This window comes from Megalobrama amblycephala, linkage group LG22 (assembly GCF_018812025.1).
Source record: "Megalobrama amblycephala isolate DHTTF-2021 linkage group LG22, ASM1881202v1, whole genome shotgun sequence".
NCBI lineage: Eukaryota > Metazoa > Chordata > Actinopteri > Cypriniformes > Xenocyprididae > Megalobrama > Megalobrama amblycephala.
In genome coordinates this window covers 19448782-19464873 of record NC_063065.1, presented here as the reverse complement: position 1 = coordinate 19464873, position 16092 = coordinate 19448782, and the positions used below count along the sequence as shown (strand labels likewise).

Genomic DNA, 16092 nt, shown 5'->3' with positions numbered 1-16092 from the left:
GACACGCATTATACGACTGACAGACTGCAACGGTTGAAGTTAAAAATCATCATTTGTGTTCTACTGAAGAAACAAAGTCACCTACATCTTGGATGCGCTGGGGGTAAGCAGATAAACATCGAATTGTCATTTGTGGGTGAACTATCCCTTTAATTCTTCACTCTGGTGAAGAGATAATAATATCAAGTAGATAAGCGCTAACATTTTAAGTATTGTGCTTGTTGGGCACCTAAAATGTGCCTTGAAAGGAGTGTCAATCATTTCTGAAATATGCATGTAATATTATAATACAATGATAATATTTGACAGTTTTGAATGTTGATCCAAAGTTGGCATCATCTGGAGTCTTCACAAAAAGACTAATATTTACAACACTCAAATATGGAGTGCCTCAAGGGTCTGTTATAGACCCCCTGCTGTTTTCATTATGCTGTCCCTTGGAAATAATTAGGTTTTTTTATTTTATTGTAAATATTTTATTTGAATGTAAATAATAGAGGAAAAGTCATATCTAAACCATATCTATCATGACTTGGACCAGTAAGTAACCACATAGCAACCATCTAGAACACCTTAGTAACCACACGACGGATGATCAATGAATGATCACTCAATTCAATCTCTGGTGAAGAGATAATAATTTAATATATCAAGTAGATCAGAAAGACCAAAAAGATAAGCACTAAAAGTTTAAGTTTTGTACTTGTTGGGCACCTAAAATGTGCTTTGAAATGAGTGGAAACATTGAAAGGAATGTCAATTATCTCTGAAAAGGCTTAAAGGGTTAGTTCACCCAAAAATGAAAATTTTGTCATTAATGACTCACCCTCATGTCGTTCCAAACCTCTAAGACCACAGTTCATCTTCGGAACACAGTTTAAGATATTTTAGATTTAGTCCGAGAGCTTTCTGTCCCTCCATTGTAAATGTATGTACAGTATACTGTCCATGTCCAGAAAGGTAATAAAAACATCATCAAAGTAGTCCATGTGACATCAGTGGGTTAGTTAGAAGTATTTGAAGCATCGAAAATACATTTTGGTCCAAAAATAACAAAAACTACGACTTTATTCAGCATTGTATTCTCTTCCGGAATCCTTTCCATTGAATTGATTCCATTGAATCCTTTCATCTGTCGGCGTTGGTAATGCACTTTTACGTGGTTGTTTTTGGCGATTAGGACATCCACGACATGCACACTTATGCACCATTTTAAAAAAATATAGCAATACCAAAATACAAACAATGTAGAATAGCTTGAATACAGCGTGCGTCTCCCTCAGACTGTAAACGAAGCTCGGGCGCTCCGGATAACACGTCAGCAGCGTCACTGCGGAGTCGTGAACCCGGATTGACAACAGACCCGGAAGAGAATACAATGCTGAATAAAGTCGTAGTTTTTGTTATTTTTGGACCAAAATGTTATTTCGATACTTCAAAAACTTCTAACTAACCCACTGATGTCACATGAACTATTTTGATGATGTTTTTATTAACTTTCTGGACATGGACAGTCTACCGTACATACATTTACAATGGAGGGACAGAAAGCTCTCGGACAAAATCTAAAATATCTTAAACTGTGTTCCGAAGATGAACGGAGGTCTTACGGGTTTGGAACGACATGAGGGTGAGTCATTAATGACATAATTTTCATTTTTGGGTGAACTAACCCTTTAAATGAGTTTGTAAATTGTTCTTATTTTTCCAGTATTTTAGTAGTTTATTCATAATATGCACTTCCCATTTGCAGTCATACAATAGGCATTTTAACATGCTGTTTTTTTTATAACCCAGTGCCGCAAAGATGTTCTTGACCCGATCCCTGGAGATGCGTCAGCGCGTACTGGGGCCGGATCACCCCGACTGTGCTCAGTCTCTGAACAACCTGGCCTCGCTCCACAGTGAGAGAAAAGAGTACGAGAATGCCGAGGAGCTGTACGAAAAAGCACTAGACATCCGCAAACGAGCTCTTGCCCCAGATCACCCATCTCTTGCCTATACACTCAAACACTTGGCCATGCTCTACAAACGCAGGGTGAGAAACCACAGGAAAGACTCACAAAACACCAGTTCTGCATAACATGTGGGAGTAAAGGGCCGATTATGCATAGATAAATTTTGCAATGTTTTTTCATTTTAAAATTGTTAATGAATTCCTGACCCTTTTTAATTGTGTGTGTGTGTGTGTGTGTGTGTGTGTGTGTGTGTGTGTGTGTGTGTGTGTGTGTGTGTGTGTTCCAGGGGAAGCTGGAAAAGGCAGTTCCTCTATATGAACTAGCTCTTGAGATCAGAGAGAAAAGCTTCGGGCCCAAACACCCCAGTGTTGCTACCGCTTTGGTTAACCTCGCAGTGCTCTATTGCCAACTGGTGAGAAACATCTCAGATTTCGGCCACCGGTCGAATTGTAAAACTATCCAGTCCACTTTGTTATTTGATGATGTGACTCATGGGATGTGTGGTTGTGTTGCAGAAGCAGCACAGTGATGCACTGCCTTTGTATGAGCGCGCTCTAAAGGTATATGAGGACAGTCTTGGCCGACTGCACCCTCGTGTCGGAGAGACTCTGAAAAACCTGGCTGTACTCAGGTTAGCCATATTTTATTAGCTCAGCTGTGTCAATTAGAATTAGATAAAATTCATGGCACATTCATTTTAATTAAATTAAATTTGAGTTTATTTGTATAGTGCTTTTCACTTCACTTTTCAATGCATATACATAGTTTCAAAGCAGCTTTACAGAAAATGCTTGTTTCAAAGTTACAGTATTAACAGACTGATGAGTGTTTCAAAGTAATGTCGATATGGTACAGCTATAATATAATACATGTAATATTATAATGTAAGGATAATATTTGAGTTTTAAATGTTGATTCAAAGTAGGCATCATTTGGAGTCTTCACAAAAAGACTAATATTTACAGCACTCATATATGGAGTGCCTCAAGGGTCTGTATTAGGCCCCCTGCTGTTTATTATGTTGTCCCTTGGAAATATTTGCCTTTTTAATTTATTGTAAATGTTATATTTTAATGTAAATAATAAAGGAAAAGTCATATCTAAATCATATCTATCATGACTTGTACCAGTAAGTATCCACATAGCATCCAGCCAGAACACTCTAGTAACTGCACGATGGCAACCACTCTCTTTTTCAGCTATGAAGAGGGAGATTTCGAGAAGGCTGCTGAACTGTACAAGCGAGCAATGGAAATAAAGGAGGCAGAGCCGTCTCTGGTGTGTGGTAAAGCGCCCTCACATCACTCATCTAGCGGCGACACCTTTAGCCTGCGAAGCCCTGCCCTTCCTCACAACTCTAGGTGACACTTGACCGGACCCCTCAACACTTAACTAAGGTGTATTCTGACCTCTATTAATGAATGCACATCAGCCACACTTATGTTCAGGCCTGTGCTTGAATGTCTCAAGCATATGAAGTCTACATGGAACAATCAAATATGCATTGGGATCCAACTCTGTTCTCATTCCTACTGTAATTTACAGTATAAATCATCAGTCTTCACGTGAGAGTTTCGCTCACTGCTACTGGGTTTATAAAAGGTACTCTCTCTCAAAAAGGCAAAACCTGAGAAAGTAAGCATTTTATACCTGTGATTTTCAAAGACTGTTGTAACAAATAACTCTAGCGCATCAGTGTATGCACCAGTGACATTTCAAGTGCACTGCTGTTACACTATGAGGTGTTGTAAAGTAGAGTTTAGTGAAATCGTCATGAACAGAATAGTGGGTTGTTGTTTTTTTTTGAATACTGCCTCAGAGTAAAAACTACGGAAGAGGATTAGGGCCAAGCAATAATAAAAAAATAAAACCATCTCGAGATTAAAGTTGTTAAATTTCGAGAAAAAAGTTGAGATGAAATGTTGAGAATAAACTCGTTAAATTTCGAGAAAAAAGTCGAGATAAAATGTTGAGAATAAACTTGTTAAATTACGAGAAAAAAACTCGTTAAATTTCAAGAAAAATGTTGAGATAAAATGTTGAGAATAAAGTCGTTAAATTACGAGAAAAAGTCGTTAAATTTCGAGAAAATAGTTGAGATAAAATGTTGAGAATAAAGTCATTAAATTACGAGAAAAAGTCGTTACATTACGAGAACAAATTAGTTAAAATTCTCGTAATTTAACGACTTTTTTCTCGTAATTTAATTACTTTATTCTCAACATTTTAGCTCGATTTTTTTCTCGAAATTTAACGTCTTTTTTCTCGTAATTTAACGAGTTTATTCTCAACATTTTATTTGGACTTTTTTCTCGAAATTTAACAACTTTATTCTCTAGATGGTTTTATTTTTTTATTATTGCTTGCCCCTGATCCTCTTCCGTAAAAAACGAAGGGTAACTGTGTTGAATTTTAAAATAAAAACATTTAGGAGATATAGTCAAGTGAGACGTTAAGTCGTAATTACGAGACATGAAGTCACAAATGCACGAAAATATTGTCGCAATAATGAAAAATGAAGCCGCAGCTACAAAATGTAAGAAACAGTAGTGCAATTCCAAGATTTCTTCTCTCAGACAGCAACAGGCCTCCATAGTTATTGTTTGTGCAATGCAAAACAATATTCTCACTATATGTGCTTGATATGCAATTTATTATTTCAATTATCACTGACTATAATAAATGAAAAACTTGAGTATAAATATATAATAAACTTAAGTATAAAGTTCAAACATTGGTTGAAGAAGTACATTTACCTTTGTATTTTAAGAATCATGTCTCTTCCAAAGCACTTTTCACTTGCACAGTACAACCATGCTGGAAACAAATATAATCACATCATATGGCATGTGAAGTGAGATGCCAAAAAGCTAATAAGTTAATCTAATCACATTGTGTCTGTCACCGCTGACTTCAGCATAACTTTGTGCAGCAGTTTCTTGTTTACAGATTCAGGCGACATTGAAGTTAAGCATGATGGAAGTTTCAGTCTCAACTTCTTCCTCTGGCTTATTACCTGCTTCCTGCAGGGAAAGTTTTCACCTTCACCTTAAATTTAGAACAGTTGTAAAGTGCAAAGCATATTTCACAGCATTACAAAAGGACAACTGTCATACATAGCCGTACAAAACACTATAACATGAGATTATCTATTAGGTAATCAAAATGATCTGATTTTATTATATTTAATATTTGTTTATTGTAAAGGTCTCACATATTTTAGTAAGGGACTTGATTCAGCGCCACAGAGCACAGCATGTGCAATAATGTTTCTTGTAATGCATAATGACAGTGTTGGTATATATTGTTTTAATTTATACAATGACTGTTCAACTGAAAAGTGCATCTATATCCATATGACCTATATATTACGGAAAAGAGGATTAGGGCCAAGCAATAATAAAAAAATAAAACCATCTCCAGATTAAAGTTGTTAAATTTCGAGAAAAAACACGTTAAATTTCGAGAAAAAAGTCTATAAAATGTTGAGAAAAAGATCGCTAAATTACGAGAAAAAAGTCGATAAATTATGAGAACAAATTCGTAATTAAACGAATTTGTTCTCGTAATTTAACGACTTTTTTCTCATAATTTAATGAGTTTATTCTCAACATTTTATCTTGACTTTTCTCTAAATTTAATGACATTTTTCTCATAACAAATTTGTTCTCGTAATTTAATGACTTTATTCTCAACATTTTATCTCGATTTTTTTCTCGAAAGTTAACACGTTTTTTTCGTAATTTAACGAGTTTATTCTCAACATTTTATCTCGACTTTTTTCTTGAAATTTAACGAGTTTTTTCTCGTAATTTAAAGCGGAACTCAGTAAGATTTGCGAAGCTCCCCCTACAGTTTCCTTCAGTGAATCACACTGTCGTAAATACTCCAAGCGCAGCTCTGGACTACAACGACTACAACGCTCACCAGCGCAGTAGTTTTGCAAATACAGTACAAGAAAGAGGAGGTGGGTAATTTGCAAATACAGTACACTCGATGGAGGTGGGTAATTTTCGAAATTGTCTAATAAAGTCATAATATATACATTGTTTTTGAATTACCGTAAAGCATTTTGTCACTCTCGCGTGAACGTGAACATGAGGCGAGATTGTTTCGGGTCGGTGTAGCTCAAGTTGCAAGTGCTGTATTCTGGCGTAGACGTGCCAGAGGGGGTTAGTGCTCGCCTCAAATACACCACTACAAGTCAATTAACCATCGTAAGGACTTAGAAAACTATTTATGAAGGTAAAAAAAGTTACTTAGTTCTGCTTTAACGAGTTTATTCTCAACATTTTATCTCGACCTTTTTCCTCGAAATTTAACACGTTTTTTCTCGAAATTTAACAACTTTAATCTCGAGATGTTTTTTTATTTTTTATTATTGCTTGGCCCTAATCCTCTTCCGTAATATATTGATATTTAGAAATTGTACTTTTTTTTTTTTTTTTTTTAACTTTGCAGATTGTCTCTCATGTGAAATACCTTGCTATAAAATCACATGTGCCAAGTTTTGTTGGCCACCTGTTTACATAGGAGAGATATATGTATGAATGAATGAGTATGAAAGACTGTATGGATTGCAAAATGGTAGAAATTTCAAACTCCTTTTTTTTAGTGTCTGCAAATACTTAAAATGCAAATATTTAAACACTACTTGTACTTGGAAAGGTGCTAAAGCAGAATCATTCTACTAATGTGCCTCATTTTGTAGCAAAATCATCTTGTAACTGTTGGGGACATGCTAATTATCAAATAACTGACTTTAATCTTCCATTATGGCTTGTATTACATTATATTGTATTAGAAGATTTGTGTCAGTGCGTAGGTGTTTTATTTTTTTTACTTCACTGCCAAAAGAGGTGTATTTTATACCCAAATTCTTCTAATGCACGTGATCCATGCACAAAAGAACATTGTGTATTATACCAATAAATGCAAAATTGAGTGAAAATAACAGTTGAAGAGATACTCAATTCAGTGGAAAACAGATTTTACAATCCTTGCTAAGGTTCCTTTATATTTATCTACAAGTTGAAATGCAGGAAAAGCAAAATGGAATGTAACAATACATTTATTTTTTGCATTATTTCAATGTCATACCATTCAGTACAGTAGTCAGAATCAGGCCGATAATAAATTGTCTGAAAATATTTGTGTGATGTTCTTTCTAAGCACGAAGGGTCTCTACAAGCACAAGTATTAGAAATGACATTACATTTAGATTTGTGGTTGAAGTAACATCCTTTTCCTCCACAGCTGTTAAACATATAAACAGCCACTCAAATTAGTTCTATTACCAGCTGTCAACTCTGAAACCTCAACACTGCAAAAATGAAAGATTAACAATGGTAATTGAGTATTAAGACTTTCAGTCAAAGTAAACCTGTAAACATCTTGAGTGATACAGGTTGTTTTGCAAAAACAATAAAAAACTAAATCCAACTGATTTAGTATGAGACCTCAGATGTTACATGTTTACAAGTATAAAATAATAATGAGTTTGTTTTCAGTGTCTGTGGGAGAGTTCAAGGATGCCTGTTTCATCTTGCTTGTCTCCTTACATATTTTTCATCTGAGCCATCAGTTCCTCTAAACTCTGGTCTGTTTCTTCTACTGTCTCCCCTGATTCTCCATCCTGGCAAAGAGAAAGAAGACTGATGCTCACCAAGGCTTATTTATTTCAAGCTCTTCTCTACTTGAATATAATTTAAAATATATTTATTCCTGTGATGCAAAGCTGAAGTTTAGCAGTCATTACTCCAGTCTTCAGTGTCACATGATCCTTCAGAAATCATTCTATTACGCTGATTTGCTGCTCAAGAAACATTTCTTATTATCAATGTTGAAAACAGTTGTGCTGCTTAATATTTTTTGTGGAAACCATGAATAGAAGTTCAAAAGAACAGCATTTATTTGAAATAGAAATCTTTTGTAAATGTTCTAAATGTCAATTTGGATCAATTTAATGAATCCTTGCTGAATATAAGTATTCATTTTTAAATTTTTTAAACATTAGTATAATTGTTTGTTAGGTAATTGCATTTTATGTTCTCATAGGATATTTGAGGCATTATTGATCTGGCCTAAAACATTATTTGCATTTACTTTAATTCAATTTTACTAGGCTTTTTTTTTTATTAAGGAAAACATTCTGAAAAACCAAAGTGTTGTGTTATATTTCAGTGGTTCGTACTTTCTTAGGTATGGTGTAGGCTAAATTAATGCCCTCTGGTAGATCTGGTACCGGTCCTGATGCGTCCTGTAGCTCCGCCTCTGACACCTCTGATACCAGCTCAATGCCTGTCAGAAAACAGAATCACATTCAGGCTTACTTGGATTTCTGTTTTATGAATGAGGAATCTGTTGTGTTTTGCATGTGGGATGCCAACCCCATTCATTGTCTTCATGCACAACTTCTTCTTCTTCCTCAACCACTTCCTGCTTTGGATGTTCTGCTTCTTTTTTCTGGAAAACAAGCAAAGAATGATAGATTGTTGATATTGATATTTTATTGGTTTTTGGCCCAGTTTGATTTTATTTACATCACTGATGAAGAAACTTGAGGTGAAACAAGTCGGCATTAATATTTTGGAACTGTGTAACTACTCGGCAGTCAGAATCAGGACGATGATAAATTGTCTGAAAATGTTCTAATCTAAAATAAAAACTAATGAACACCTTTGGAATTCAAGAATGAAGAATTTAACAATGTTGTGGTTTAATAATATTGAAATATTACTTGATAAATCACATTTTGAACTATCAAGGTGCAAAAAAATTCACATTAAGGCTGGAATACACTACACGACTTAAAATCTGAACAGATTTTATAACACTAGGCATCATATTCTTGCTGACTTAATAAATAGTTACAGTGGAAAAACTGAATACTAAATGACTGAGGATCATATACTACAAGAGTTTCAAACCATTCCGAAAAACAACAAACTTAACAGAGTTGCTAGAAGATGCGTGACAAATGAAAACAATATGTGTTCTAAAATCGTCTCAAAGTATCAAACATCATCCGACTGGATAGAATCATAGTCTGAAGCTAAAAAATCTGAGTCTGTGCTCATCATACACCATGTGATTTACTGTGAAATCTGTCAACTCAAATGTGCAGACTGGCTCTGACTTTCATCAACTAGTGTCAACTTTTCCAGACTGTAAATCGGGGGAAAAAGTTGTATAGTGTATTCCATCCTTTAGCAGTAACACATAAAAATGAGTGTTTATGTTTGCATCTACAGTGTCACCTTGTACTCGTCCTGTTGTCGTCTGCAGTGTGTGTCATCACACTGTGGGTTGGCCTTCATTGCCATGCTTGGGAAGAAATCCTGCATGGCATTATAACCCAGGTAATAACTCACTGTCCCAAACCCCAACAAAAACCTACAACACAGACAATGTCATTCCAGACCATGTGTTTTAAAGTCCTTTGGGACAGTACTGAAATGACCATGGGCTAAAGGGAGTTTGCAAGGTTCAGTTATCCCCTGCTAGGCCAAAAATGGCTTTATTTTGCCATCTAATGGAATTTATGTGATACTACAGCATTTACTATCCACAAAGTAATGACAATAATTAGTATAACTAAACAGAAATAGGATACATCAGTTAGACCTGTGGTTATGGTGTAATCTTAACCCTGTTAAGCCTGACATATGAAATAATAGTAAGAAAAACTTTAAACCTTTAGACAATATACACTGCTTAAACTTATTAGACCACCACTCAATGTCAGGTTTATGTAACAGCTGCCCTAAACTAACAGTATTGGTGATTAACAAAAAAAATTATGTTTCTGTAATTCTTTAATCCAGTCCAGTATGTGTACGCTCTTTAGTCACAGTAGTGTTTCTAATGCTAAAATATAATTATTGTTATTTAATGGATTCGAAGATAGATCATACAAAAATGTCATCAAAACAAGTCTTTGGGAACAACTAGAAACTATTTGGAAGTCAATAACAACAGAGGCTGTGGAAAAGTACATAAAAACAAGTCTAGTAAGAATGAAAGCTGTTCTCAAGGCCAAAGGAGGCCATACAAAATAAAAATAAAACATATTTTTGTGGTTATTATGTGTGAATAAAGACTATTTAGTTGCTTCAGTTTGTTATTTGCCTAATAAATGACACCAAAATTGAGTTGAGTTTGAAATAAGTTTGACAGATTCCTAAAATATTTGTTTTCTCAATTACAATTTTGTTAAAAACTGTGTGTGTGTGTGTGTGTGTGTGTGTGTGTGTGTGTGTGTGTGTGTGTGTGTATATATATATATATATATATATATATATATATATTTTATTATATATTATTATATATATTATTATTATACTATATATATATTATATATATACTAGACATGGAAGAGAAGAAAGAAGAAATTGTTGAATAAAGTCATTATTTGTTTGGTTTTTTTTGCGCACAAAAAGTATTTGTCACTTCATAACATTGAGGTTGAACCACTGTAGTCACATGGACTATTTTAACAATGTCTTTACTCCCTTTCTGGGCCTTGAAAGTGGTAATTGTGTTGCAGTCTATCGGAGGCCAGATAGCTAACGGATTTCATCAAAAAAAATCTTAATTTGTGTTCTGAAGAGCGACATGAGGATGAGTTATTAATGACATTTTTCATTTTTGGGTTAACTTAACATGATTTTTCAAAAAAAAAAAAAAAAAAAAAAAAAAAAAAAAGGATTTATGAATAATCAAGTAAACCTTAGTTGCTTCAGTCCAGTAAATGTTGATATTGAAATATTTCGTGCTGTCAATCAATTAATAAAAATGAATTAATTCATCAAACATTTTTCTGTAATCATGATTAATCACACCTAACATTAAAGTTTTGCATTAACGAGTTAATTTTGACAGCCCTACTATCAATATAAAAGTCATTCTTATGTTTACTTTATAAAAATTGCTCAAGATTTCACAGCAACAAGACATGTACAACGACCTGAAGGGGGACGTTTTTTGGAATTATGCTAAAAGGCCTTCTACTTGCTAAAAAGTATGAACTATTAATCAGATGAGGGCATGTAGTAGATTGTTTAAGTTTTGATCATGTTGATAATTTAAAGACCTTTATAAATTGTGTATCAAATATGATACAGTAGGCTTTTTAGGATTCAAATCAGTGTGGTTTCAATCCTCAGGATTGTGATGTGGTCCTTACTTCAAGACATTCTGCACAAGGAGCCCGGCGACCACTCCCATTGTGGTGGGCAGGCTGGCGGCACACACTCCATCCCTCTTCAAAGTCTTCTCATCGATATTTGCAGCCACGACGAGGGGAGGCGCACACTGACACACAGACACAACTGCATCAGACCACTGTTACCTTTCCCACCCATTTGACAGAAATAACCAATGTTTTATAAAACAGAAACTCGAAGAGAACCATATGAGATCATTTTTAAGATCATTCATTCATCATTCAATTCAGATTCAAGACATATAGGGCTAGATTTACTAAACAGGGCAAATTAGCATAGACCACAATCCCATTAAAGTGCAGATGGGAGTGGAAGGTTCTGCGCACATTAAAGAACACAGCACAGCCATTTCCATGACCAGTGAAGTCTAGAGCAGCATAGGGTTGCAAACAAGCAGAGCCAATAATATCTGGAGCATGTGATCTAAGAACAAAGGCGCAAAGTGACTTAAGACATGCTTTTTTTGGGTGTAAATACCAGAAAAATGAATAGCGCAAACCTTAATAAATAGTAAATCTCGTTGCATGATTTATCCAAATACTCTCCTCCCATAAATATTTAGTCTGAAAGGGAAACTTCTAAAATGAGGTCAGCCGCAAAAATAACTGTCCACACATTTTCATCGCTAATTACTCACTGCATGTCTTCAGTAAATCCTGACAGTGGTTTAACACTAGCAGTGTTAGTAAATCTGGCCCATAATGTTTTTTTTTTTTTTTTTTTGGTGGTGTAAGTGTGTATCATACAGCAAAACAGGCTGTTTCTCCAGGGATGATGAGCTGGATGTGTCCAGAAACTGCATTCTCACTGACGCCTGACTCCATCCAGGTCTGACCCAACTCATTACATGCCTATGAGAGAGAAACAAACATCTAAGTAATTGCTGATTTGTAGTGGCTAAATTTATATATCATTATATATATATATATATATACATATTGAATTTTATATATAATATAGGCTATACATTTTTCAAATGTAGTCAAATGGCATCTGAATAAAAAACTATGTGCAATGTAGTGTTGTCAAAAATACAGATTTTTCGATACATATCGATACTGAAATGGCACTTCCAATACTCATTTTCCGCAGAATAGATACAGGACACCAGCTGCGCTTTCTCACTCTCTCATCTCTCCGACAGAGAGTTGACACACACCCGCCTCCCCTCACTCACTCATTTCATTTGCTCCGGATGAATATTGTTGGGGTCACAGGGATTAAATTTTAGTGTGGGATTGCACGTATTGTGCATAATTTTACTCATTCCCAAAGTGCCCGAGCATGAACCGCCTCATAGTATGGGCTCGTAGCAAATTGAATTCTTTTTCACTGCTTATATATTGTGTTTAAACAGTCAAATACACAAAATAATGGCAAAATGCAGGTCTTAACGTGTATTCACGTAAACACAGTTTTGTATCCGGATGGATACATAATAGATCTGTGCGTCAGGTCTTAGACAGCAGGTATATTAATATACCTGATGCCAAATTATGATATGAATGACAGTTTTCCCCCATGGAATCAATGTCAAAATTGTGGCGAGTGAAAATGCTAAAAGATTGGAAAACAAATACAGTTCTTTCGATAGCTTAACGTAGTTTAATGCAAAGAACTCACTGTGTTAATGGCCATTCGAGCCTCAAAGTTATCAACACAACTGAGGACCAAATCTACAGGATTCCCCTCCTCGAGTCCTCCATGACTGAAAACACAAAAGGTTTATTACAAACAAATCGAAATGAGGAAGAAAGCTTTGAGGCAGTAAAAAAATAATCACCTAATGCGGTCCATGAAATGCGTGAAGTTGTCCATTGTGGTGATGTTGTAATTGTGGGTCTCAAAAGAAACATCTGGATTAATGTTCCTGTGCAGGAAAACATGTTTTTTAGCATTATAATGAGAAATATCAGCTAAAATGCATTAAAATGCTTGCAAATCAATGTCCCCTCAATTCATAATTTCTAAACCACATTAAAGTTTGTTGAAAAAAAAAAACTTTAGAGACAGCTGAGGTGGATTTTCATTAATAATAAAAAAAAATACCATTGGTGTGCATGTATTGTTTTTTAGGGAACAAATTTAAAGGTGCCATTGAACGTTTTTTTACAAGATGTAATATAAGTCTAAGGTGTCCCCTGAATGTGTCTGTGAAGTTTCAGCTCAAAATACCCCATAGATTTTTTTTAATAAATTTTTTTTAACTGCCTATTTTGAGGCCTAATTAGAAATACGCAGATTCAGGTTGCGGCCCCTTTAATTGCTCGCGCTCTCCGCCCCCTCCCGAGCTCTCGACTCTATCACTGCATAAACAAAGTTTACACAGCTAATATAACCCTCAAAATGGATCTTTACAAAGTGTTTGTAATGCAGCATGTCTAATCGCGTAAGTATGGTATTTATCTGGATGTTTACATTTGATTCTGAATGAGTTTGATAGTGCTCCGTGACTAAAGCTAACATTACACACTGTTGGAGAGATTTATAAAGAATGAAGTTGTGTTTATGAATTATACAGACTGCAAGTGTTTAAAAATGAAAATAGCGACGGCTCTCTTGTCTCTGTGAATACAGTAATAAATGGTAACTTTAACCACATTTAACAGTACATTAGCAACATGCTAATGAAACATTTAGAAAGACAATTCACAAATATCACTAAAAATATCATGTTATCATGGATCATGTCAGTTATTATTGCTCCATCTGCCATTTTTCGCTGTTGTTCTTGCTTTCTTACCTAGTCTGATGACTCAGCTGTGCACAGATCCCGACGTTAATACTGGCTGCCCTTGTGTAATATGTAAATATTGGGGGCGTACACCCCGACTGTTATGTAACAGTCGGTGTTGTGTTGAGATTCGCCTGTTCTTCGGAGGTCTTTTACACAAATGGAGTTTGAGACTCACTGTATGTCATTTCCATGTACTGAACTCTTGTTATTCAACTATGCCGAGGTAAATTCAATTTTCAATTCAATGGCTCCTTTAAACTTGACAAAATCTCCCAAAACAACCTAATTTGTAAGCTAATTTTTTTTTTCTTTTCTATTATGGTTATGGTGTGGGTTATAGTATTTATAACTAACTGTATATAGAAACTGTGTATAGAAAGCTAAGGAACATGTTTTGTGTGTGTGTTACCGTCAGTGTTGCCTAGTCTGCGGTTTTCCCGCGAAATTGGGCTGCTTTTACACTGTTGCTGCGGGTTATAGTGACCCCAAATAACTATTATTTAGCCTCTGGAATGCGAATTTGACCAGGGGAACCCCGCCAAAAACACAGATTTTACCCCCTACAGTGTGAATTTTTATTATATTATATTATTATATTGATTATATTGTAAAATAAACAAGTAAAATAAAACTGTATTTTAATAGTAAATATGCTGAATTTTCAGCATCATTACTCCAGTCTTCAGTGTCACATAATCCTTCAGAAATCATTCTAATGTGCTGATTTGCTGCCCAAGAAACATTTCTTTTTATCAATGTTAAAAACAGTTGTGCTGCTTAATATTTTTGTGGAAACCGTGACACTTTTTTTTCAGGATTCTTCAATGAGAAGAAAGTCAAAAGAACAGCATTTACATGAAATGTATATAAAATGCCCTTCAATGCGGTGTACTGTTGAATACATTTATGTAAAGCGTAAGATGATAAATTGCCCCTTTACCTAAGAGTATGTTCTGCAGCCTCAACTTTACTGAGTCCTGCCTGATGTGGCTGGAAGAACAGGCGGTTCATGTTGGCCAGCTCCACCTTATCATAGTCGAACAGCAGCAACTGCAGGGAAGGAAATCACAGACACAGCAAAAAAAAAGGCATGACAGTCTGTTACTGCAGAGCTAAGGCATGTCTCCAGGGGTTATGCTATTGGCTTCCCCACTGTGCTCGAACCAGCACTACACACTACAGGAATACAAGGCTTGAGGGATGCACCACTTTCAATTGAACAACATTATAGGGGTGCACCACGCTATAGACTGGCCAATCAGTGCATTTCTACATTTGATTCACTGTCTCTGACACATGACACTATGACGCAGAGTATATATTAGATCTAAATATTGAGGAATGATGATAAAAGTGCATTACCTTACCAATGCCACATCTGGTGAGCATTTCTGCAGTGACACTCCCCACCCCTCCAACTCCCACTACTGCCACAGCATACGAGCGGATTTTCTGTGAATGACAGCAGGTGGATAGTTGTCATCTGAACACGAACAAGCAGTAGTCAACACTATGAAAGTCTCATAAAAGAATAAATAAGAATGTTTACCTCATAATCTTGCACTATGCCCATCCTTTTGAGTGCCATCAGACGACTGTAAGACATTTAGGCTAATTAATTTTAAAAATTGGAGCAGTTTAAGCCTTCCATATGTCCAATGTCAGTCTATAAACACAGCAGGATTAAAATGCTCACCTGTATGGGTTTGAGTCTACGACTTCAGCGCTCATTTTGTCAATCTTTGGTCTGAGATGATGTTCAGCATCACTTTGCTTCTGTTTGGATTTAATTAGTTCGTTTTCTAACTCACGGATTCGCAGCCTCAGTTCCTCAACGGTGGCCATTTCGTTTGTAAAGACCCTCTATTCCAATAAACACGGGTTGATGTGATCCGATTAGAGAGGGGCAAAAACAAAGCACAGAAACGATTAAAAATACTTCATGTACACGTCTGCACTGTTAGAAATCAGCTGGCGAAAAGTGTCTCTCGATATTGAGTCCGGAGTGAAACACAAGCTTCACAGGAACGAAAGGTCCCACAAATAATGATTCCCGCGAATCGATTCGTCCGAACAGTTCTTTTAAATAAAACTGCGCGGGATCAGATGTAAACTCATACTGCTGTTTATTACCATTTTTTCCTGTTATTTTATTTATTTATTTTTTTTT

At 35.5% G+C, this 16092-nt stretch overlaps 2 protein-coding genes across 3 annotated transcripts in view; one reads left to right on the top strand and one right to left on the bottom strand.

The window, feature by feature from the left end:
- The window catches only part of nphp3 (nephronophthisis 3), a 38950-nt gene extending 35095 nt beyond the window's left edge, over positions 1-3855 (top strand). The window contains exons 25-28 of the mRNA XM_048174795.1: positions 1798-2038; positions 2245-2370; positions 2474-2589; positions 3158-3855. Coding sequence (XP_048030752.1) covers positions 1798-2038; positions 2245-2370; positions 2474-2589; positions 3158-3323 — 649 coding nt within the window. The 3' untranslated portion in view covers positions 3324-3855. The remainder of the gene's footprint in view (positions 1-1797; positions 2039-2244; positions 2371-2473; positions 2590-3157) is intronic.
- A 3156-nt stretch (positions 3856-7011) lies between these two features.
- On the bottom strand, positions 7012-15942 carry uba5 (ubiquitin-like modifier activating enzyme 5). 2 transcript variants are annotated; one of them, XM_048174322.1, is made up of 12 exons: positions 15619-15942; positions 15472-15517; positions 15285-15374; positions 14863-14972; positions 12969-13055; positions 12809-12893; positions 11932-12036; positions 11146-11273; positions 9218-9353; positions 8348-8423; positions 8152-8258; positions 7012-7593 (listed from the first exon to the last, which is right to left on the bottom strand). In XM_048174322.1, exons 1-12 carry the CDS (start codon positions 15765-15767, stop codon positions 7516-7518), a joined length of 1197 nt encoding a protein of 398 aa, XP_048030279.1. In that variant the 5' UTR covers positions 15768-15942; the 3' UTR covers positions 7012-7515. The 2 variants fall into 2 exon arrangements, with proteins under 2 accessions (XP_048030279.1, XP_048030280.1); XM_048174323.1 differs by lacking the exon at positions 15619-15942 and having other exon boundaries at positions 15290-15374; positions 15472-15522.
- Positions 15943-16092: the final 150 nt, after the last annotated feature.

What these genes read in the sequence shown, in the direction of transcription:
- uba5 (XM_048174322.1), bottom strand. Translation starts at nt 15,767, where the DNA reads ATGGCCACCGTTGAGGAACTGAGGCTGCGAATCCGTGAGTTAGAAAAC. An exon ending in GCATAGTGCAAGATTATGAG is followed by an intron (nt 15,375 to 15,471) that starts GTAAACATTCTT and finishes TGTCATTCACAG; the next exon opens with AAAATCCGCTCGTATGCTGT. An exon ending in GCTGCAGAACATACTCTTAG is followed by an intron (nt 13,056 to 14,862) that starts GTAAAGGGGCAA and finishes TTTCCTGCACAG; the next exon opens with GAACATTAATCCAGATGTTT.